The 24,594-nt window shown below is 34.2% G+C and overlaps 2 protein-coding genes across 2 annotated transcripts; both read right to left on the reverse strand.

Moving 5' to 3' along the window:
* Positions 1 to 3,422: 3,422 nt before the first annotated feature.
* On the reverse strand, positions 3,423 to 7,426 carry LOC147406323 (plasmodesmata-located protein 7-like). Its single transcript, XM_086434273.1, has 3 exons — positions 6,651 to 7,426; positions 5,300 to 5,419; positions 3,423 to 3,788 (listed from the first exon to the last, which is right to left on the reverse strand). Exons 1-3 carry the CDS (start codon positions 7,369 to 7,371, stop codon positions 3,781 to 3,783), a joined length of 849 nt encoding a protein of 282 aa, XP_086290399.1. The 5' UTR covers positions 7,372 to 7,426; the 3' UTR covers positions 3,423 to 3,780.
* A 5,960-nt stretch (positions 7,427 to 13,386) lies between these two features.
* Positions 13,387 to 20,456, reverse strand: LOC147406324 (putative peroxygenase 4). Its single transcript, XM_086434274.1, has 7 exons — positions 20,300 to 20,456; positions 20,056 to 20,172; positions 17,914 to 17,999; positions 15,265 to 15,359; positions 14,241 to 14,366; positions 13,739 to 13,885; positions 13,387 to 13,585 (listed from the first exon to the last, which is right to left on the reverse strand). The coding sequence occupies exons 1-7, from the start codon at positions 20,352 to 20,354 to the stop codon at positions 13,570 to 13,572; spliced, it is 642 nt and encodes a 213-aa protein (XP_086290400.1). The 5' UTR covers positions 20,355 to 20,456; the 3' UTR covers positions 13,387 to 13,569.
* Positions 20,457 to 24,594: the final 4,138 nt, after the last annotated feature.

Genomic DNA, 24,594 nt, shown 5'->3' on the forward strand with positions numbered 1-24,594 from the left:
GCATGAGGTTTTGTCCATTTTTGAATTATTTTTGTTGGTTATAGAGGTTGAATATAGGTCGATAGGAACCTTTACTCTTACTTGTAATAATTTTAGAAGTGAGTGTGTGCAAAGTGTATGCATGTGATTAATTTATCAAGAGAAAATTACTTTCATGGAGGGTTTACTCTCTAGTTTTATTGCCATAAAAAAAATGAATATCTAATCTATGTATTTAAATTGTAAGAATATAAATGCATCTATACTAGAAATTAAATTACAAAAAATTAAGGAATATAAAACAACATCTAAGGCTCTTAAGGAGTTTATTAATGACTTATAGGGGGAGATTACCTCATAGAAGAATTACTTTCTTTCCTCAAGTCATGATGCTAAGAATTAAAGAAAACTACATTATTAAACTAGAAAACATGTAAATAAAGAAAAAATTACTTGAAATTAAAGAGGGAGAATAGTAAAAAATGGGAGATTAGATGGAGGAATAGAGGATTTAAAGGTCTTCTTTTTCTTCTCGAGTTTTTCTTTTATGAATTTGGAAAGAGGTTTGAGCAAATACGAAGGCTAGAGAAGTTTGAAAGAGATTTGAGTAGAATTTTAAATCACAAAATCAACTCCTCCTTTTTCACCTTGGAAGGATCTCTTATTTATATGATTTTAAGAAACCTTTGGGATAAATTGGTCTTAAATCTTCAAGTTCTTAATAATTTTACTAATGTTTTTTTATATAAAAAATCATAATTACTTCTCCTTTCCTTGACTTTGATGGTCTTTCATTTCCTTATGGGTCTTACTAATCATGATGATTAAAGAATATGTTAGTAATTAGATGATAGGTTTTTGACCTTTTTAGTCATTTTCCTTGAGAGAATCTCCAACTAACTAGGGATTAAAAAGGTAATTGACACAAATTCTAGAGAATTCTTTAAGGAAGACAAAATAGTCATGGACTTTTGAAGATAGTTAATTTATATTGAATGCTATGGAAGCTCTTTGAATTTTAAAGAATATTAGATGGTTAGAAGTGGGAGTGAGTCGTAACAAACTTGGGTTAGGGAGGTAATTATCCTTGAGTAGAGACCAAGCAAGATAAAGACTTTGTTAAGAGATTTGAAAAATTACGAGAAAAACAAAGTGATAGATTTTATTAGAGAGTTGAAGAGGGGTAAAAGAGTAAACATGAGAGATTTCTTGAGGGAAAAAATGTTAAGGGGGGTTAGCGAGTCATTTTCCTTATAAAATTGAGTAGACATGAGATTTCAATGTACACTACGCACAATCAAGGTAAATTAAACTTGAGTATCACAAAATTTAAGACTATAACAAAAAATGGCCTGGTCATATGTACCAAACTGCCAGGTTATTACTATGTTTGGCCATTTGATAAGTACAACCATGCAAAATCATTTTTTTATATTAAATCTGATTTTCATGATTGGTTTGATTTGGGTCCACTTGATTGATCGAAATTCTCTCGATTTGACCCTCGATATTGGATTCGAACGAATTTTCGGACTTGTTCGATTAAATTAGGGTGTCTACATTAGGGATTAATTAGAAATAAATCTTTTCGTCTAGGTCCTTATAAGTAATTTTTCCTGTTCTTTTTTAGTCAAATCTCTTGACATGGATTCAAATTCTATTAAAGTAAATTTATCGTTAAAGAATTGACCCTCGATTAAAGGACATGTGGGGTGTTCAATCTAATAATAATATAGTATAAAAATGGGGTACATTGTAATAAAGTATATATTGATACACAATATCATCTTCTCTTGAAGATTAGGATAAAGATTAATCGAATATGATGTAAATTATATTTTGATGGTTGGAATACCATTGCATCAGCTGATATGTATGTAAGCGAATTTAAAAGTATTTGACAATATTATAACACCTAATCTTCCAAAAAGGATTCCTTTACTGATGACTATCATATATATAAATAATACAGCCCCTCTTAAAGAATTGCAAGATAAGTAGGCAAAAAACATAGGAAGATTGAACCCACAATGGGATGACACAAATCAATCATTCCTCTAATCCTTAGTTTGTTATTAATTTGGTAGTTGATAGGTCTCATCATTTATTATTTCAAAATTATGAAGTTTCTCATGTCTTGATCTGAGATAAAATATCTGTTATGTTCTTAAATAATTCGTTATTATTCCTTAAACGAGTACTAGATTCCATGCCTTAGGAAAAAGATTTGACGACCTTCAAAACTGACATAAGTGGATAACTACAGGGCTGTCAACGGATGTTATTGGTTCGGATACAACAATAATCGAATTAGAAATTTTTATCTGATATCTGAATTTGAATTTGAATCCGACGGATGTCCTAAAGCTCTATCCAAATTTGAATCTGATTATCTTATCGGATGTTAGATAATATCTGATGAGAATTCGAATAATTTGTATATAAAAAAAAAAAAAAAACATAATTTTTCCTTATTCAATTGATTTTTCATTATTAAAAAAAACTTATTATATATTATATTATTTATATAAAAATAAATAACATAAATAATATATTTATATTATTTATATAAAAAATTAATCAAATAAAATAATATATATTATATATTATTTCGAATCAGATGTTATCGGATTCGAAATGCTAATATCCGAATTCATATCCGATAAGGATTCAAATATATAAAATTATCCGAATTCGAATCCGATATCCGATTTTTTGAATTCAAATTCGAATCAGATTTGAATTTTCGACCATTCATTGACACCCCTAGATAAATAGATAATACTCTGAGTCGTTAGATAAATCTCTTTTCGAAAAAAAAAAGTTACAAAACCTCCAGAGAAGGGATGTCTTTTTGTAAAGAGCATTGAATGGTCATGTCGGGACCTACCAATTATGGTCATTATGTCAAAAAAAAATCTTTAAATCATTTAAACCATAGTTAAAACATCAAGAGTTCAACTTGAGTGTCAAAAAAAAATCTTTAAATCATTTAAACCATAGTTAAAACATCAAGAGTTCAACTTGAGTGTCCACCAAGTTAAGTCAACTTTTGAACTTGACTTTGGTGCATTTTCGAGCTGACTCGACTGTTAACAAGTGACTCAAGGTTTTATCGGATTAATTCGACAAGTTGGTTCCATCATAATTTGTAGAGAGCCATCTCAAAATTCAATCAAGTCAAAGTTTATCGGACCAAGTTTTAAGTCAACTTGACAAGTTTTAAAACCATTATGTGAACCATATGATCTTTTTTCCACAATAATTATGCAAATGAAATTGAATGAGATTAAATTGACAATGATATTTGAAAAGTGTTATAAGTGTGACCCTAACCTTTTTTTGTAAAATTTTCTCTAAAATCAATGTTGCCGGCTTAATTAATAATAAATATTTGAAATGTTAGTAAAAGCTAAAAGTACCCGAATCAACAACACTTCAGACAACATCACAAAAGGCCGATTTTCCACACTTCAACAAAAGAATTTTTTCCATTAATTTCTACAAATTTGACAACAAGTGGGGAAGGTGGAGAGTGTGATCTTCTTTCTTTGTCCCTTAGAACTTTCTCTTCACTTGTTTCAAGGTTGTCTCCACACATATCTTTCCATATTCTTTTTCAAGTCTACCCCTTTAACAGCCCCCTAAAAGGGGCAAAAGAAAGAAAAAAAAAAAAAAAAAAAAAGAGTAGAACAAAAAGAAACAAGTGGGTCACGAGTAAGCCACCGAAAGCAAGTTGACAGAAGGAGAGAGAGAGAGTAGAGTAGAGGGCAATTTCGGGAACTTCCGCAAATTTGCAATTTATTTACCTGAAATGACAAAATACATTATTATAATACAACCATAAACATATTTAATTTTGAAAGGTGAATTATATGGTTTCTGACCCCTAAAGGGCACGGATTATGAATTGTTAAACAATAAATGTGAAGAATAAATAAAGGATCAGGATCTAAGGACTCATGAAAAATAAAAAAAATCTTGACCATTAAAACATAATAATCCAATTTTCGGGAAAAAATGTGTTTTTGTAGGATAAATCCTCCCATTGGATTTTGTAATCCAAAGATCTAGATTCCGTGTTTTTCATTAGCCAAAAGAGTAGGGGTCCAAATCGGTGTCCCATTCCTAACCAAGGTCAGGTGATATCCCATTTTATGCCATGTGTTATTTTGGGGACCCACTGACCATATGGATATGTGGCACGTTCCTTAGTGAACCTACATGCCAAAAATCATGGTGCATTATATCTAAACTCTTGAAAAAGAGTTTAAAGCCAACAATCAGAAGCCATTCTTAAGACAAGACAATGCTATTATCGACGGATGCATATCACCAGGCAAGCTGATCTTTTGTGTGTAGGTCATCAAAATTGCCACGCCATTGACCTTAGTTAGGAACGTTCTGGATCCCTACTCTAATTAACCTCTTAACACCATTTCTCACGATTGAATGCCCTAACTGTTCGTCCCCACTGCTTTCATCCAAAAAATTGGATTTTTAGCATCCCAATCGAGTTTCGGAGACTCCATTCCATCGGAAAGAAGCAATTTTCAAGGGAGTTTTTCAAATATTTTGAAGACGTATGCAAAAAAACTAGAATTTTTTTTTTTTTTCACATTTTACTTCATTTTTGGATGAAAATCCATAAATAATGGTTCTTTTAATTTGAAATCATTTGGAAAAGTTATTATCTCAAATTTTTAGTCGATCTTTCTATGTATTTTAATCAAAATTAGAAAGAAATCCTTCTGACATGGTCCTTTTAAGTAATTTTTCCTAAATAATTTTTTTGATGACGGGAGTGTCCAAACTTACATCTGCCCAAAAGGATCGAAAAAATCAGGGCTGGAGCCAAGGCATATGGACCGGGTAAGTGAGGGTGTGCCCTCACGGATGCCTCGAGGAAACTTAGACAAATAAATCAAAAGTTGAAGATCATAGATTTTTGAGAAAATATAAAGAGTACATGAGTAAATCAAATTTTACCCTAAAAGTTGAAGACCAAAATTTTTTGGACAAAAGTTATTAGGTCTATGACAAGTTGAAGGCAAGGGTATTTTAATCATTTTCTATTGGTCTCCCATTAAAAAGATCATGGTGAAGAAGCTAGCTTGCTTAGTTGGTTTAAGCTTATGTGGTGGGTGCTGACACTAGTGGATTCAAAACCTACCTTCACCTACTAATTATTGACCACTAATCCCATTTGTCTAGAAAGAAAAAAAAAATGGTGAAATGTACATCAAAACATGGAGGGATATGACAAAATTACCCATATTTTTGTAATGCTATAAAGAGAGAGAGAGTGAGAGAAGTATACCTTTTTCTCCGAATGCCTTATTTAAGAAAGAAATAAAAACAATAATTAGAGCAACTATGGCAAATAGACCAATGGTAATTGCTAATGCTTTCTCCCCATCGTCGTTGTTGTCTGAAGAATCTGTCGCGTAGAATTAAATAAAAACTTATAAAAATTATTTACATATTTTTCGTGATCATTTATCTCATATACACAAATATATCAATGTATGGCATTATTGACACCAATAATTTGAAGTGATACAATATTCAGGATTAACTATTATTATAATTATTTTTTTTAAATATTAAAATTTCAATGAATTTCAAAAATAAGGGGGTATTTGGTATTTTATTCACAAAACAAAACAACCACTCCCGAAGAATAGAGACAATATAAAGTTCGAGATCAATTATTTTACTCTTAAAAATTCAATAAATTTTAATGAAGACAGAATTTCATATTAAAAATTCAACGAATTTTTAAAATAAGAGGGTATTTTAGTCATTTCACCCGAAAATCCAAACAACCAGTCCCCACCAAGGAATAAGGGTGATACAAAATCCAAGATTAATTATTTTATTATATATATAAAAAAAACATAAATCTTAAAAATAAGATTCATTCCATATAAACAAAAATTTAAATAAAATTTAAAAATAAGGGGTAATGAAGTCATTTCATTCACAAAACCAAACCACCACTCCCTCCCTAGAGAATACAGTTCCACCACCTTACAAAATTAAAAAAAAAAAAAAAAAAAAAAAAAAAAAAAAAAAAAGAAAAAAAAAAAGAATAAAGAATAAAAAATACAATAACTCGGTATCTTCTTCTTGAATTTTGACAAAACCCAAAAGAGACATTCTATTGCCACACCAAATTTGCTAACGCCACCCCAATTCATATTAAAATCATGGAAAAAACTTTGAAGTAGGCAGCCGTTTCATAATTTTGAAGAATCCTACTCCATTGATTTACACGTGGCATTTCCAAGGATGTATTTCAAAATTTGAAAAAGATTTAGGGCGTGAAATAAATTCAAAATGCCACGTGCCTTGCAACAAAGACATTTTGAAGCGCCGCCCGCTTCAAAGTCGGACTCCGTAAGAATTAGTACACATCTTGAGGTGGCGTTAGTAAAAGTTGGTGTGGGAATATAAGCTCTCAAACGAAATTCAAAATAAAGATAAATTTTCCAAAAACCAAAAAAAAAATTTAAAATTATATCAAAGGGGACATGGTTAATTTAGAAATTGTTCAAGGAGATTTTGGTAAATTAGTAATAGCAAAAAAGAAAAAAGAAAAAAGAAAAAAGAAAAACATAAGTCAATGAGATAACAAAACCAGAAACCAGAGTGACAAAACCGCTTACCGCTTTTGGACTTGTAATCAATCCCACTAGTGGAATACCTCACATAACACTTCCCCAAGAACACGTCGCCAGACACAGCCGAACCGCACTCGGTTCTCAACCGTCCGATTGCTTCGGAAACACAATCCTGACACTCAGCACTACTCAAATCTCCAACACACTGAGCCATCCCTTGAACTTTCCCTGATCCACTCACCCTATATACTCCACCGCCAGTCGCCAAACCGTCCAACACTGCATCTCTACGGCTCATCATATCCGAATCATACCCACCAATCGACGGTCCACACTTCTTCAAAACCTCGTTCTTATCTTGCAAACCTAAGAAGGTAGTGTTATCGTACTTCACGAAGCACCCTTGTAAGAGCAATGCACCACCACATGAATCAAAACAGAGGACACCGAGTTGACTAATTGCGCGAGATACGCAACTGGCGCAAGTTAGCATAGAGATGTCTCCTCTACATTGGAAGAGACCGTACACGGTGTCTTGTGGTTGTGGGTTAGAACTTGAAATGGTGAAGTTGTTGTAAGAAGTGTAGGAGGCAGAGTTGACTAAAGATGTGAGAAGGGTGTTAACGTTTGACTCGTAAGGTGAGCCAGATGCGTATTTTAGCTGAGAGCAGCCACCATAGATGAAGGAATCTATGGAAGATTTTGATGGGTTTGGGAGAGATGAACAGATGACGAAGAAGAAGATGAGAGAAGGAAGAAGAGACATGTTTGGTTTCTCTGGTCTGTGTGTGTGTGTGTGTGTGTGTGTGTGTGAGAGAGAGAGAGAGAGTGTGTGTGTGTGTTTTATGGTTTATGAGATGTGTATGTGAATCTGGACCGTTGATTGCTGGGGTGGCTAATCATGAAAACGTAAAGTTAAAATCTACTGTTGAAGTCTTGCGACTTTGAAGAGTTTTTACGTAAAGGGTAATTTAGATATACCCCCTCTAAGTTTGGTCAATATTTGAGATACCCTCCGTTTAGAAACTCGTGACAGTCCTCATCACTCTTCTGTGAGAAAGTAATGGAAGATGACTTAAATACCCTCGTCTTTAACTGCTACTAACAAGCCATTCTTTAGAAAAGTTGAATAAAGCTTAAATTAATTTGCGAAGTTGAAGAAGAGCTCCAAGGCAGAATTATGGAGAAAAATCAAGCATTTTTTTTTACTAAAGGGATTTTTAGCTCATTTTACTTATTTGAGGTTAAGTGACCTAAATACCCTTCCCAACTATAAGAAAATACTTAAAAAATAAAGTCATTTAAATCATCACACCCAAAAAAAAATTTGTTTTTCAAATATATTTGGGAAAATTGCTTAATATACCCTGCAGTAGGGACGTCTTTCTAGATGCACCGTGGTGTTATCTTAAATTCGAATTCGAATTCGGATAGTACTAAAAATTTTCGGATTCGAATTCGGATATAACACTATCCGATCGGATATCTATCCGTTGACAGCCCTAACCGTGGTGTTATCTTAAATTAACAACCCGTTTGCTAAAATATTTCTTTCTTAATGACCTTCACCCTAGTAAAATGTTGAATTCAAATCGTAAAAATTGATGATTCAAATAGTTGAGATTAATTATTCAAAGTGTTGGTCTAGAGTCTAGATCAAATGTTGAGATTGATGGTTTATAATCATTGATCTTGATGGCAGTAAAAGTTCAATTTTGATAATTTGATCAAAGATTAATCTCAATGATTTCAATATCTAATTTTGACATAGGGGAAAGTCCACCTTGAACAGTCATTTAAAAAAAAAAAAAACCCATTGTGAGTGGGGGAGCTGTGATTGAAGACGATGCGGATTTGGTTCGGACCTGGTTCAGGCCGGACCTTTCAAGTCATATTTGGGATGGGCTTCTAGGGACCAAGAGTAAGGCTCGGACCAACTGTACTTTGGGGCAGGTTATGGACTCCTTTTTTTTTGAATTTTTTTCACTATAAGTTAGATGCTTATGATGAGGGGCATTTAGGTAATTTAATTTATATTTGTGAGTTGACCAAGTTCAAAGGGCATGTCATCACTTTGAAAACACAAGGGTATTTCAAATACCCACAAAAAATGGAACTTCAATGAAATGATGAAATTGTATGGGGGCCAGCTGATTCAATTAAAATTGCGCTGAACGGATACAACTGTAACGGTGTTGGATATTCCATGTTTCCCGGATCATGGTCTCGGGTTGTGGTCTTGTGGATTGGATTGAAAATTATATGACAATCAATGGATCGGATCATACCTGAACTTTGATAGACCCAATCAAATAACTGGGGCTATTGGATCTATTTTGGATCAATAATACCCTAGTCTGATAATAAATATGGAAATATATAAATTATAGTATTATATTTGGTCGACAAATATATTTGGGCAATTAAGAGAAAATTTTTGTGGGGACAATACTGATAGATTCTTTTTTTTCTGCCACAATAGCTCATAAATCTTTATAGAGTTTGAAAATTCTTGTGAGTACAAATGCCCCCCATAACCCCCCTTAAATCCACCCATGTGTCCATCCTAATAGAATATCTATCAAACCAGATTTTATCGAATTCAAACCCAATGATTTCTATTGGATTGAATGAGGATTCAAATGGTAGTATTAGGTAAAACCAAATTCAATAAGTTTAGGTGGTGTTGTCCAAAGAGTCAGCTAATTAAGCAATGAGCCGCGCATCTTCGGATCATGTGGTTAATCACGAGAAACTGGTTTGACGGATCTTAGAAGCCCTACCAGTACAAGATGCCTTCTACTTAATGGGCATCAATGTACATCCATGCTGCATGACAAGTTGGCAAGAGTGTCGATAAGGAAAGGCATTGACAAGGTTAGATCACTAACGAGGAAGGTAGAGTATGGTCCCTATGACAAGGGGGAGCTGGTGCATAAATACTGATTTATTTTTGATTTTATGATGATTAAAATTATCAATATCTTAGTTTAAGTGAAAAACATTGAAGAAATAATATCTTTGTTATCAATGGACTTGATTTCAATTTTGAATGCTTCTACCTTAATTGTGATGCCAATGAACTTTAGTGGAAATTATGATCTCGGGATGCTCACAAGCATTGGAAAACATTATGGAATCACTTTTCATAACTCAACCCTCATAAAGCCATTATCCCTAGAATCCATTCCCTCTTGCTTTTAACTTTTGCAGAACCCTACGACCTTTACACTAAAAAGTGTGTATAGTCGAGACAAATAACCACAATGTTACCACCCAAACATAAAGATGGAACAACGATGCCACCTTATAATGGAATTGTTGCTGGCCCACGTTCTTAGGGCAACCCAACTCCAGCTCATCACACTCTTGGCAACCCACATATAGGTTCATTAGGGTGTCCCCCATCTGACCAATAAAATGTTGACATATAGTCATTTCATAATTTTTTTTTTTTTTTACTTTTCTATTTTTTTTCCTTAATCGTCGTGTTTGGAGCACCCAACTAATCCTCGGACACATGCAGTCCCCCAACAAATTTTGGGATAAATCCCTGAGGGTGGCCCTTAAGGGGTGATTCGAACTTGAGGCTTCCACTTCTTGAGATGTGGTCATGGCCTTCTTGCCTACCCTTGGGGGTTAGCTTTTCTAAATATTTTGATAATAAGAGGCATCATGACTTAATGACATTGAAGTCTATTTCAATGGTCAGCTTCGGTCCCTGAAATAAGGTTTTGTGAAATGATCCAATCAGGCAATTCCTAATCATTATATGATCTCTAGATGATCTATAATTATCTTTTTATCTCCACGGTTTGTTGGACATTGGGTCCTTCCGGCTTAGAGAAATCTGGAAAATTTTCTATAAACAATTTAAAGGTATATCCGTCAAGTTTTTTCCTTAAAAAAAAAAAAAAAAAAAAATTCTATTCAAAGGATTATTACAGCTTAAACCTAATGCTGCGATCAAGGACCGCATTGAGTTGGTTGCAATTTGGGATTCTCATTCCATCACACTTCGATAAGTCACCAGAGAGATTGAAAATTACAAATTTCTAAGAATTTGAAGTGTGTACTAGTGTGTTTCAAACCCAAATTTCTATTTGTCCCATTATTTTTTTACATCGTTTTATTGTGGATTTTTTGATATTATAGATTGTTTGATTTATTGTTAGACTTCATTGTATTCTAGCTCGAGTCAAATTTGCCAATAATCTGTTGCACAATGTGGGGAGATATTGCCTTAAAAACAATGCTATTCATCCTTTCCTTGAAGTGGTAACTAAATCGACATTGTTTCCATTTCTTTTACGGACAAGTTCTTTTGATTTTGAGCACATCCATTAGATACAAATCCAATCCGAGTGGATTTGTCGAACACTTTAATGGTTGGTGTATACTGGGAGCATCTATGTGGGCCCTATCCTTTTTGCACACAATCATAGGGATTTAGAGTTTTAGAGATATAGGAAGAAGTTAGTGTTGCGTTAAAAGTGTCTAACAATCAATTCAACCTCTAATAAAAAGGTGAAAATATAATTTCAAATCCGAATCTCTCCACTTTCTCCTAAATTTTCTATAAGATGATTGGGACATTCTCCAAGGATTCTATCTAAAAGTCTAGGATCTGAGATGTGGATGATACCGTTGCTTCAATAATTTGAAGTTATATATTTTGAATCTTTTCTACCAACAAAGATTGACGATTACACCAATCCTACTCTAGTTGATTCTTCTACTACACGTAACAAGTATGCCTAGAACGCTACACTAATCTATTATTGATTTTCCACGTGACTTCTCAAAACTAAAGGTGGAGATAAATCTCGATTTACGTACAATTGACTAACAAGCACCACAAAAATATGAGAAGAAAAAAAAGAAAAGAAAAAACCTTGGAACAATGCTTATGGTGGTTGGATGTCTCTCTCTTTTGGCTTGTGGTCGAAAGACTCTTTTCGGGGGAGTTTGTAATTTCTACATTTATTAGCATTGTCATGTAGTATGTCTAATGTTGTGGAGGACCAAAAAGAAAGAGATTGAAGAGGTGGGTGTGTGGTGTGTGTGTGTGTGTGTGTGTGTGTGTGATTCAATAATGTTATTATTACAAGTTATGGTTATTTTGTCTTTGCTTCACTTTGCCCACATACCCTTCTCATGCAACCTCCGACAACCCATTCCCATTTTGCCTCTCAAGAAGATAAGATTTCTTTTGAGATGCCTATAACTATATGTTTGATTCCATTGTTCTTTAGGGTTTCCAATCAGTTAACGCAACCCTAAAAACTAAAACCCTCTCACACTTTCATAGGATTCTTTTTCAGGCATTGTCTCTTAACAAATTTCCCTTAAATATGAAAAATCCAACCAAAATTGTATATCTATAGATTTAAAACTCATTGAGTCAACTCAAAACTCATTTGAGTCGACTCCATAGGATTTGAAGTTGTCTCGACCCCAAAACTTCAATCAAGGCATGTAGTTTCAACCATCTTCTTACCATCTCTATCCATGTCATTTTTAACGCTCCTGACTTGTACAAAAACGTTACTCTCATTCATTCAGACAAGTTATTAATATTTGTTGTACATGTCCAAATCATCTCAAATACTTGTTGGATATTACAGGTAACGTTAAAGCTTTATTGAAAACTTTGATGCTTTATACAGACCCACATCATGAGATTAAATAAACAATAACAAAATCTAAAATTGATACTAATCTAATCTTAAATATCATAACTAATGTTAAATGAATTCCAAATGGACATTAACAATTAAACTCAAGATTCAATTCGACGTCTGTTCCTATAAAATAGGAACGATGTCTATGTGGCACACTTTAGTTGGAGTTTAAGTCACCTCGAGCTCCTAACTAAGCCATTCACACAGCCCAATTTGTTTATTGTCCAACCAAGGCACGACACGTATACACCATTCCTATGTATAGGATCATGAAACAATTATAGTGATATGGTGGATGCCATTGTTCTTTATTATGATGCACCTTATACTCTGGATCCATCTCTAACCCTTCAAAACTCACGGAATCAAGGATCATTGTGATGAAATTTGCAGGCACCAATTATGAAACAATCTCAGAAAAGGGTGGTTGTTGAAGATCCATCAGTTATTGTAATATCCCCACTGCTCTATTTTACAAAAAACCTGAAGTTAGGCCGGGCCCGGCCCCACAAACTGGAACAAATGAAAGAGGGCCAGGGTTGTTTATAGTAATTTTACTAACGGTCTGGTTCATTAATTACTGGGCGAGCTTGAGCTAAGATTTGTTAAGCCCATTTAAACTTTGATTAAAAAGCCCAGCCCATTGATACCAATGCACAAGTTGGGATTGGATTGGGTTGGGCTTAAGAACGATCCACAATCCAACTCAACCCAATCAGTTTTGAGTTAGGGCCAAACTTGGGTTGAGGTTGAGTTAGCCCAAGTTGGGTAGTTTTGAATGGATGGACTTGTATTAGCAAAGAAATTTTATAACCCAAAACAAGACATTATATATTTTTAAAAAAAAAATATTTATATAATATTAAATAGTGGGTTGAACTGGGGTTGCCCAAACCGTCAACCCAATTTAAGGTCAGGTTGAGTTATTCTAACCAAGGCTCAACTCATGTTCTACGTAACTCGTCCCAGGCTCGCCCATGAATCGGGTTGAGTTCAATCTAGCCGGCCCAAGTTGCAGCCCTAGTGTGAGTTTCACCCCTACTCATTCATCTCATGTTAAGTGCTTACACCTATTTATATTTGATCCAACACAAATATTAATGAAATCGAAGAGTAAGACAATAAAGGAGAAAGATAATGGATTACAAATTATTGTTTCTCCAAACTTATGATCTTAGCTTGTACATGGAGCACTGTTCTAGTTTGGACTGCTGCACATGCAGTCAAGTTTGGGCCAGCTTGACCCGAACCAACTACATAATCCGACCCATCTGCCACTTTTATATAGAATCTGCACTGCATCACACAATGAAATTATCCAATATAAATTGTTCTTTGTTTATTTCACATAGTAGTCAAATTACATGTATAAATATTATAGAACCAAAATCAATATAGAATATTCATGTATGGAATTGGGTATAATTAACATCGTTGTTGACAATTTACGCTGTTTTATGGGCCGATTTTGCCTCTTTTTCCATTTGTTCGAAGAGGCTTCCATCGTAAACAGCTTTAATCGTTTCTTTGTGTAGTAAACCATTCTTGTCCTTGCAGAGAATGTATAGTATCTTCCATTCAGTCCAGCTTGCTAACCTGCAAATGATAAGTTTTACCTTTTTATATAATAATTGATAGGCTTTTGATTCAGATTCTAGAATCTGATTCTACTATTTGAGGGTATATTTGATTCAGATTATAGAAGTGATTCACCCATAATCAGATTTTAAGCTTAGGTGCATGATATTTTGTTTCACAATTGTGTAGGTCAGTCAAATGAGATTCTAGATTCTGAAATCCGCTTCCAGAAACAATAAAGCCAAGCCAAACAATATTTTGGATTCTGGAAATCAGTTTTCCATAATTTTTATCCGAAAATCCAAAATCAGAATCTAACAATCCAAACCAAATGCCCCAATTTTTTTCATTCTAATTGTGAGAGTAAACAAACCATCCGCCATAATCTTTAGGCTCCCGGTTGGCCTTTAGCATATTTGACAACTCCTCTGCTGTTAATGAATTTGAATTTGTATGGGAATGCTTGTGAAAAATCTCCTCGAACTTCGACAACACAAACCTAGACAATATTGAAATTTACGTCAAAAAACCATAATAACACAATTACTTGTAAATCAATGAAAATTTAAACATATAAAATTCATTTGAAAGGTATGAATTATGGTGGAATCAGGGCCACATCTTGTTATTGTTCCCTCATTTAATATTTGATTTTCTTATATATAAAATAAGTAATAGATTTTTTTTTTCCCTATCTATAGTCCCTCTTTATTCAACCAAAGATGTTTGGATTGAGGTACGAAGCAAGATGGCATTTGCAAAGATTTTAATTTCTATTTTCTCTTCCTACAACTATTTGATTCAAACCAAATACACTCACGTTGGAGTGTATTTTGCACTCCGAATTCTTAAGTCTTTTCTAGCTTATTGAGTTGTGAACTCGAGTGTAAGTCCGAAAGACTAACTGGACCATGTTACTTCTCTATAAATTTGAAGGAAAATTATAATTTTCCGTATGAAACCCTTTGTGGGGCTCATCCCAATCTTCGCTAATAATATCAATTATTACAACCGATTGGGTGCGTCAAAGGCCAGACGTGCCTTGATTGTATCTAATAAATGATTAGTTCATCCAATTATTTTCTTTTTGAATTAAAAATATTGCATATTTGCTGCTTTATTTGAGATTATTTGAATCCTACATCGACTCTAATTACCGGTAACAATGTTGTTTTCAGTCTACTAATTAACAACAAAATCAAAGAATCAAAATTTATTACTATGGGCATATGTCAAATTGTCAATCAGTATTTCTAGAACTAATTGTGATTAGGATATTTAACTTTAAATGGTAGGAGTGATTTAGGTCACTAAGACTATTTTATATTAGATTTGCTCTATAAATACTCTAGATGCATAATATGAATAATCATAAAAGAAAAAGGTGAGATGTGAACCTTCCTTCTGTGTCATATACGCCAGAGTCACTCCCATGCTTGCTCTTGGTGATGTTTGCTATCTCAATTGGGAAGAGAAGAGAAAAACATTTTCCCTGCACCATAAAGAGCCAACCAATGAATGTTACTTCGAGATTAACTTAACAAACACTAATTAAGTCGGCAGAATCTTAATAATCTATTTGGAGGCTTTGTGTCTGTTTACAATAATTATGTTATAGTGACAAAAGCTTCTGGTAGTTCATAATCAATCAAATTCGATGAGCCTCAACGAAAGATTTTCTTAGACACAAAATTAAATGAACACATTGTGATCTGTTTAAAATCCTTTTCTATTCATTTTATAGTATTGAAGTTGAAGTCATTTGGGGCATGGGATGAGGAAGTTGAAGTCAAATAGGATTATTGCAGATTCATGAGAAGAATGTCATTATAAGTCCTCGGAAACCCAAGGAGAAAAATGGATAAAAGAGTTCACTATACCAACTCGATATGGAATCTAAGAAAATTGGCTCCTAGCCTGCACTCAAGGTTGCATGATGTATCACCTAAACTACATTTACAATAGATGAATCAAAACATGGGAAAACCAATCTAAAGAGAGACCTTCGGTGGATTGGTAGAGCCGAACTCCTTCCCCAATTTAAGGCCATATGAATAGATGTTGGCGAAGACATGGTCAAGACACCCTTAATTAGGTAAAAAGACATCAAGGGTAACCAAGGCTAATGGTCAACTTTCAAGAACTATGTTGGATGGACTCGGCCTTGAAGGAAATCGACCAAAAGCTTAGTCATGGATAAGGTCATGATGGATATTTCCAGCATTCCAAAGCAATAGCATACTAATGATGCCAAAAAAGGCACCACCTAGAGACTATACTTCGGGCGGACACAATGTCACACAAATCTTAAATGATGTAGAGGTTATCTCAACGCAACATTTTACCACGAAAAGAATCAGAACACTAAATGTGATAACCTCTGATGGTACTTCCAATGTCTTGTTCCACGGTGAAGTGACTAGCATTCCAAGGGATAGTGGAGGTAGTATTGTTTCTAACTGCTCTATATCCTCAGCAATTGAAGACGAGGACGACAGAAGAAAGGAAAATCCATAACTTTGATCGAGGGTACACAAAGAGGAAAACTCAGATAGACTTAGCCTACAAGATCCAACCCAATACCATAATGTATGTGTGTAGTTTAGAATTGAGCCCTTTGTTTACTTCTCAAATAAGTACCTCAATGATCCCACCAGTAGAAGACTTGAAGAGGACAATCATAATATAAAGGGTACAAGGACAGTAAGAGGCAACATAGGTATTCCAAAAAGACCAAAAAACATATGAGACAAGAAGATAACAGCAGCGGACACAAAGAGAAGAATGACTTCAAGTGGTTTAGAACCGAATAGGTACAAGCACTACACTAAGGACACCACATGCAATGGGGTTTTATGTACGAGGAAGGCAAGCTTATTAAATCAACCAATCAAAGACTGACAAACAAGACGAAGAACGAAAAAATGATTGGTGGTCTAGGAAAACCTTTTTTTTTATTAGACCATGAAAATCTTTTTTTTCCCCATATATAATATTACATTCGTGGTTTTTAAATTAAGTGTTTGGTCTCATTGGGCTGATACATAGCTCAGTTGGTCTAACATATTGCAAAACAACTTTGATGACGTGGGGTCAAGTCCAGTTTACCCATAAAAAAATACGTGTCCCCCACCAAGATTGAGTTGACTCATCTCAAAAGAGTCAAACTGTAAACAGGTTTAAATTTTTAAAAAAAAAATTATATTTACATTGTAGTAATTATTTTTAAATTATTAGGTAAATTAGTAGATGTTCAATTAAAAAATCTTACTTTTTTCTATAGATAACGTATCCAGTTACAAACTCCTTTTTTTAATAGATAACACACATCAAAATCATGGAAAATTGAGCATTTTATATCATTAAAAAACAAATAGTATCAAATATGTTGTCAAGAATTATTTGATAGCTTGGAGAATGAATCTAAGCTAGTCAACATTCACATCTAATCTAGGGGTCCCAATGATATTGTATCTTACATAAAATCCAAAGCATTCAGTCAGGTTGAGTCAAATGTGGGTCCTTATTTTCCTGGACTCACGTCAATAACAGACTAATTGGTGACCCTTAGTTGTCGATTTGAGCAAATTATACTTCGTATGGCTGTAAGATTATGCTATAACAAGTGAGTTCCAAGCTCATTACCTAATCAGATGCCTAAAGATCACCAAAAAAAACTACTTGTCGACAAACCGTGGATCAAACATTCATATCTTGGTGGGCCCAAAAGACCATATTGGAGAAATTTACGTTTATAGGCCCATCAAGGGTGGACCAAACATTCATAAGTGGATTAGCCCAAAAGAAGGATCCAAAGTGACTTCCAATAGAAATATGAAGTTGGGTAGCTATGAAACTTCTAGGAGTACGCGATCCGCACTCTTTTCAAAAATACGAAGCCAAAGCAATCATTACGAAATACAAGTAGGGCCAAGTTTAACTCACAAACAAGTAAAGCAAGGAATCTCTATAACGTGCAACAGTACGCACTTTAGCAAAACAAACATCGGCAGAAATTCACACGTGGCGTTAGAGAAAGAACTCACGGGACGAGTTTTACGACTGAGACCAATATTGATGAAAAGGGCAGCAACAGTAGATAAAGGAACACCGCATCCAATCGCACGGAAGCCTGATATACACCATAACAAAACCCAATCAAGTTTATCTAAAAATATTAATATAATAATAATATTGCACGTATTGTTTTTCAAACTCAATCTAAACCACTACCAACAGGGCTGAGTTGTCTTGCGCCGATGTAAATGTAGTAAAGTGCCAATTATAAACACATAACGAACGTTTGCCTGGTTAATCACAACTGATACAACGCATTTTATGGGTTAGAGTTTCGGAATGAGCTATGAGGAGACTCTATGGTGAGGATCATCCTCACCAAAAATCAGCTCATTCCAAAACTTCTAACCCCATCAAAATTGATTTACAAAAAATGGACGGTCCACGATTTTTCAACGTGTAAACATGGGGCTAAACATTTCGGAATGGGCTGATTTTTGGGGAGGATGATCTTCTAATCATAGAGATCATTCTCACCAAAAATCAACTCATTCCAAAACTTCTAACCCCTGTAGGACAAAAAACGTTTGTTAAAGTGTGTGGTAAAACTTAGGGTGCTGAACATTTCCCATATATATATATATATATATATATATTATTTTGTTCACGTGTGTCCTTAAAGTCCAATAAATACACTGTGAAAATTAGATTTTATACCGAAAATGCCCTTAAAAAATTATAATGTTTTAAAAACCGGACTGATGATCCACCCGAAATTTGTCTTAAATGGTCCGATCAATTTTAATTATATATTAAAAAAATTATAATAAAAGCTAAAAATATTAATATAGAAAAAAATACATATAAAATTTAAGAAATTTAATAGGTCCTACTGAAGTCTTTAATAGGTTTCGATATTTTGTTAATATGTGCCTTTAGGGTACATGTTAAAGACGCATTTAAAATAACTTCGAAATATGCATTAGAGGATATTTTTGGTTGAATTTTTTTTTTTAAAGGTATTTTAGATAATAGAATATTTTTTAGTGACGTATTTAATGCATCTTAATGACCTCTCTTTAATACTGAAGGTCGCTTTGAAAGTGAATGTTTTGGAAACCAATCCTACAATTTAACAAGGTTTGAATATCAACAAAGAGATATTGTCTTGGTAGATATTTTTCATTAGTATGCTTTAGAATTAAAAATCACGGTGTATTGAACCGATTGATTCCGACGATTGAACCATTAAATCATAAACTCGACGATTTTTAAGTAAATACCAGTTGTTAATGAACCAAACCGAAATTTTTAAGAAATCCAATTAGACCCGATTGAGCCGTTGGTCCTGTTCGATTTTTAAAACACCGAGATATAAATATCCCATATTCATAAGTAAAAATTTTGAATTCAAAAAATTGGTAGGGCTTCAATTTGATTAATTAAAAAAAAATTCGTAAAAAATTGACAAAATTTCAAAGATTATACAAAAATATTTATTGGATTTCTTACTAAAACGTATCATATTCAATCTCTCAAAAAATCGTGTTTTCTTGTTGATGTTTGAATGTTGAAAAAATTAAAATTTTTAGAGGTGAAGGGTAAAAATGTTATCATATTCCATGATGGATTAAGGAGTAATCGATTAATTCGTCAATTCTCCCAAGTAATAAGTTAACCACTAATTTGAGATTTTTATGAAAAATTCGGAGAATTTTGTGATTATGCCCGTTTTGATGAATATTTGAGATGACCCCTCTATGTTTTCAAACTGATAATATGCCCCTTGACCTCAGTGTTCTTAATAGACTAATAAAAATGACCTGAAGGTCGTCATCTTCAACCTTCAAGCCTCAAGAACCAGACATGATTTTATTTTTTTTAATTTTTTTAAAATGAGAAGTAGAAGAAGAAATTTTGTATAGAAAAATCAATATTAGATTGAAGATGAGGTTCAAAAATACTAGACATAATTTACTATAGAGGTTGAAGAACTTGAAGTTATAGGTTTTGGGAAGAAAAATTAATGGCTTTTTGACTAGAGGTTGAAGACGATGGCAATTAGGTCATTTTCTTATTATTCTATAAGAGAAGAACTAACTCAAATGTAGAGGTTATATCAAATATTTGCTAAAACGGTAAATCTAAATCATACAAAGAAAAAAAAAAACCTTTGTATGTTTCCCATGGATATATAATTCCGTCTCTGTTTCTGTCGAAGAAAGTAACGTGTTTTTGGAGAACATTCAGATCTCTATGATTCGGTTCCTTACCACCATCAACAATACCTGCCATCAAATTATTTAATTTGATAAAACAAATTAAAACTTAAATCTGATTAAACAATTGAAAGAAATTAAATACTATATTTGATTAAAAATTGAAGAAAGAAAAAAAAAAACCAGAATTAGATACCTCCATCGTTTGAATGGCTAGAGAGAGTTTTGGAACCAAGAGAAGAAGAAGCCATGAAAGAGAGATTTATTTCTTACTTGCAGAGAGAGGAAAATGGAGATGAAAAGGGTTGGAGGAATAATCAAATATATATATAAGATGAAAGAAAGAGAGAGAGAGAGAAGAAAAAAAAAAAAAAGGAAATTTTCTTCTTTTGGAAAAGTTTAATTAAAAGACAACAGCAGAATTGCTTTTTAACTGTATATTATTTGGCGTCCACTTCGTTCATGAGAAACGCTTATGTTGTGCCACCTGGCAGTTTAGAGGGAATGTGTCAGTGAATCGATTCTCTAACGTGACAAGTTTGACTACATAGATCTCTACGCCTTGAGATACACAATTCCCTTGGGATACACATTTTTATGGGGAAGTGCAGTTTTGTAACCCACGACGTACAGATCTACCGTTTTTGAACTTGTCACCCCAGGAGAGTCGATTGAGTGAACCACGTGGGGTAGTCGGATTATCACAATTCTAATTATTTATAGAGGTCGGCTTTCCCAAGAGGCAGTCCGCTTCAAATTTTGAATGAACCCTTCTCGTTACAAGACACATGGTGTTTTGAATTTATTTCAAGCCTACATTTCCATCAAAATTTAAATAACCTTGTTGGAAATGCCTTGTGTAATCCAATGGAGAGGGTTTCTTCAAAATTTTGAAATGAGTTATATCCGTTTCAATTTTTGTTTTAAGAGAGAGTTGTGCGAATAAGTGTCTTAAGTATAGGATCACAATTTCAGATCTCTATACTTATTTGCCATGTCAGCATATTGCCACATCATAATTTTGTTATCCCACAAAATCCAACGAACTCATATAAACAACAATTCAAGATAAACAACAGAGTAAATTAAAATTCTTCCGTAGAAAAATAAATCTTGTCATCAAAGAAAAATCTTAACCCTAGTAAAAAACAATGGAGAAACTTGCCTGAAACAGAGACAAATTGATTGACAAGAGCCAAACAACATTGGATACCATAAAACTTCTTTGGAAGAAATTGAGATTAAATCAAAGAAACAAAGATTCACAATAGTTTCAAATTTCTTTGACTTCGAATTTTCCAATTTCCTTTTAGGTCAAAGAGATGATGAAACCTTGAAGACGAAGAAAGGCCATTTGTTATCATAGAGAGAACCTTAAGTTTTGTTATCTATGTTGTTGGCACTTTTTTTTTCATTCGTTAGAATTTGATCGACGTTCATGGCAACGATGGGGGAGGAGATGAACTACTCATGCTAGGCTTCTAGAAAAGAAAACCTAAATTGATTTTGAGGCAATTTTTTGGTTTGGACTATGTAGGAGAAGGACTGTGACATGGCAAGTCAATGATGTGGCAATAAATATCGAGAAGTGTGTCTAAAATCGAACGGTGAAGACACTCGTTTGTATGCTTCTCTCCCATAAAAGACTATGGGAGAGCCGGACTGTTATTTATATTTTGTACAATTTTTTTTGAGAAATTCTACTGCCACACTAACTTTTTAGAACACCACACCAATTCATATATAAATGAGATATTTATGAAAACATGCACAACTTTTGTTCTAATTACGGCTTCGATACACTGTTCATTTTATTTAGGAAAACATGCATGTAGTACATTGCTCGCTTTTATGCATCTAAGAACTTATAAGTTTACGAATTTGTAGATATTAAAAGTGACAAATTTATGAGTTCGTAGAGGCATAAAAAATGAATAGTGTATCACATGCATGTTTTGGGAATTAAAATGAACAATGTACCTATAGATACAAGAGCTTCAAAACCTTTGGGGTTTGAGCTCATCTACATGGGTTTATGAGTCGTCACCATTCAATTAAGGTGTAAATGGACACAAAAGATTTTTAAAATTTCATTTTTTAGCTTATAATGACTCATATATCCAAAGGATAAGGGATTGTGGTCTACCTAGAGAATCTAAGGTAAAAAGGCTCAGTTGAAGGACAAGGAAGGTGTTAAGTACCTTGTTCCTCATTTCCTAAGATGGTTACTGCGTGGTCAGAATCCTGTGAAAGGTGCTGATGGACTCTGCCTCATAGGTTTAAAGTCAATCCTGCCACCTTCTTCTTTGTGCCGGTGTGGTACCAACCAAAATTTTTTTGACGCTCAAGTTAGATAAGAAGAGAAATAATCTAATAAACTGGTTAGACATCCAATTCGCCAAAAGATCCATTTCTCTATGCTAATCATGTTATTTATGGATCCTTCCTACAAATCAGGGTTTTTCCTTCTTATAGGGGATGATCATGGGGAATCCCCTGATTCTTTGGAACTCAAATGGAATGGAGATCTTCTAGATTGGATATACTATAATGGGGAGATTTCCCCTGAAATATTTAAGCTTGATGCGTGCATATCAAAATTATGAGTATTCCTTAACCAGGTCTGCCTTACTTGGTAGACCAAGTCTTATTAAGTGTTATGTTGCCCTTCTAGCAAGACTAGGTGCTCTCTACTTTGACCTGCCTTGCTATTGGATAGTGCCCACATATTGATTAGTGCATGGTATCACTCAACTAGCCTGGACACGTGTATGATCTAGATAATTATGCGGTTATTTCCCTATACAATTTACTCTTTCTAGAGGAGTCGCGAAGTTTTGCCATTTTCTCGAGACATGTAATATATTTTTCATTAACTGCCTTGATTCTCTATAATTACTCCTACTCTTAATAAATCGATGCATTTAATACTGTATCGTTTCAAATCATTTTTTATAGTTAAAATGAATCGTCTTTCATCTGTGTCCGTAAACGTGCCCCACTATTGTCAGCACTACCCCCAAATTACGACGTTTAGGTTAGATTAAGCTATCATCCTAGGCATATGCACTTCTTTTTGTTCCCTTATAAATAAGAAATTTAGTGCTAATTTTTCCTCTTATTGTACTATTGTTCTCTATGATCTCATCTCTTTACGTTTTGTGAAAACTTCTTTCTCTCTTTTCTTTCTGCTTCACTGTCATTTTTACCTCTTTCAAGTTGAGCTAATATTCTTCTCTTTTCTGTAAACTTGATTTCTCAATGACTGCTAACATGACCCAACTTCAGAGGAAACTTTATATCTTTGGTTATGTATCTATTCGGGTATGCAAAAACCCCAAGGATCTAGAGAATGCCGTTAGAGGGAGATTATGGTCTACGTTGGCCAAATTAAGGTTGGCCTTAGTTTTCCTTTCTCTTCTTCCTCAGGGAGGTGCTGAGTAAGATAAACCGAGCCTCAGGCCAAATGTCTAGTAATTTTTATCATCTGGTGGATATGGTGGAGAAGATGGGTATACCCCCCCCCCCAATGACTTCTTCTCCAAGTACAATCTAAAAACTATCTCCTAATACCTTAGGTATTATTCGTTTTCCTCCAAGAGTGCAGTAGTTGCACTGGCCATATCTCTTCCCAATACTGACAAAGGGTGGTACAAAGACCCCTTGATTGTCTCTGGAAACTGGGAGTTCGCCTTTGGCACTTCTCATGAGGGATTTAGAGTTTCTCAAACCTTTCAGGGTGAGACTGGTTTTTATATACTTGGCTGTGTCTTACAATTCAATTCGTCTGCAGCTCAATCTGATTTTAACTTTGTTTTCCTTTTTCTTCACAGATTTTTCTGCCTTTTCTATAGTTGAGGCTAAGAAAGAACAACGCATAGTATCAAAAGATAGAAGCCTAGTGGCAGTGGAACTCCAAATCAGAGCTGCTGAGGGGGTGGTGGAAAGAGATCAGATCTATCCTTTGTTTCAGCCACCTGCATGACGGGTTTCCTTTGATTAAGCCAAGTAGATGTTGGAAGATCTTCCTTCTCCCTTCAACCCCCTTATGGTCCTCCGAAGCCATGAACATTTACTTTTTAGAGTTCTCTTTCTCCTTATCTCCTGTCATTAAGGCAACTCCTCCCTCTGATCAAAGTAGAAGAAGAAGAAAAATATGGCCCTTCGTGCCTCTACCCTTATTAGAGAAGTAGGCATGTTGGCCTTAATGCATGGAGAACATGCTGCTCCTGCTTCTACTATTGCTCATAATGAGCTTCCTGAGGAAATTCAGGCTTAGGTTGAATAGAGTTCAGATACCATCAGGGACTACAGCCCTATCTTTGAGCTTTAGCTGTGCAAGAGGCGCAGGCTGATCAAGAAAAGTTTAAGGAGTCCTTCCCCTTCAGAGGAGTTTGAGCAAGGTGAGGAACCCTGTTATTGTTGTCTCTCTACTCTCTCACTCCATTTCTCCCAAGAATTGAGATGTTGCAGATTGGGCCAATGTTGACC

Source organism: Akebia trifoliata, chromosome 3 (genome assembly GCF_017979445.1).
Source record: "Akebia trifoliata isolate Shusen 1 chromosome 3, ASM1797944v1, whole genome shotgun sequence".
NCBI lineage: Eukaryota > Viridiplantae > Streptophyta > Magnoliopsida > Ranunculales > Lardizabalaceae > Akebia > Akebia trifoliata.

What these genes read in the sequence shown, in the direction of transcription:
- LOC147406324 (XM_086434274.1), bottom strand. Translation starts at nt 20,354, where the DNA reads ATGGCTTCTTCTTCTCTTGGTTCCAAAACTCTCTCTAGCCATTCAAAC. An exon ending in TCAGTCGTAAAACTCGTCCC is followed by an intron (nt 15,360 to 17,913) that starts GTGAGTTCTTTC and finishes TTTATGGTGCAG; the next exon opens with GGAAAATGTTTTTCTCTTCT. An exon ending in GTATATGACACAGAAGGAAG is followed by an intron (nt 14,367 to 15,264) that starts GTTCACATCTCA and finishes AATATTGTCTAG; the next exon opens with GTTTGTGTTGTCGAAGTTCG.
- LOC147406323 (XM_086434273.1), bottom strand. Translation starts at nt 7,371, where the DNA reads ATGTCTCTTCTTCCTTCTCTCATCTTCTTCTTCGTCATCTGTTCATCT. An exon ending in TGATTACAAGTCCAAAAGCG is followed by an intron (nt 5,420 to 6,650) that starts GTAAGCGGTTTT and finishes TCTACGCGACAG; the next exon opens with ATTCTTCAGACAACAACGAC.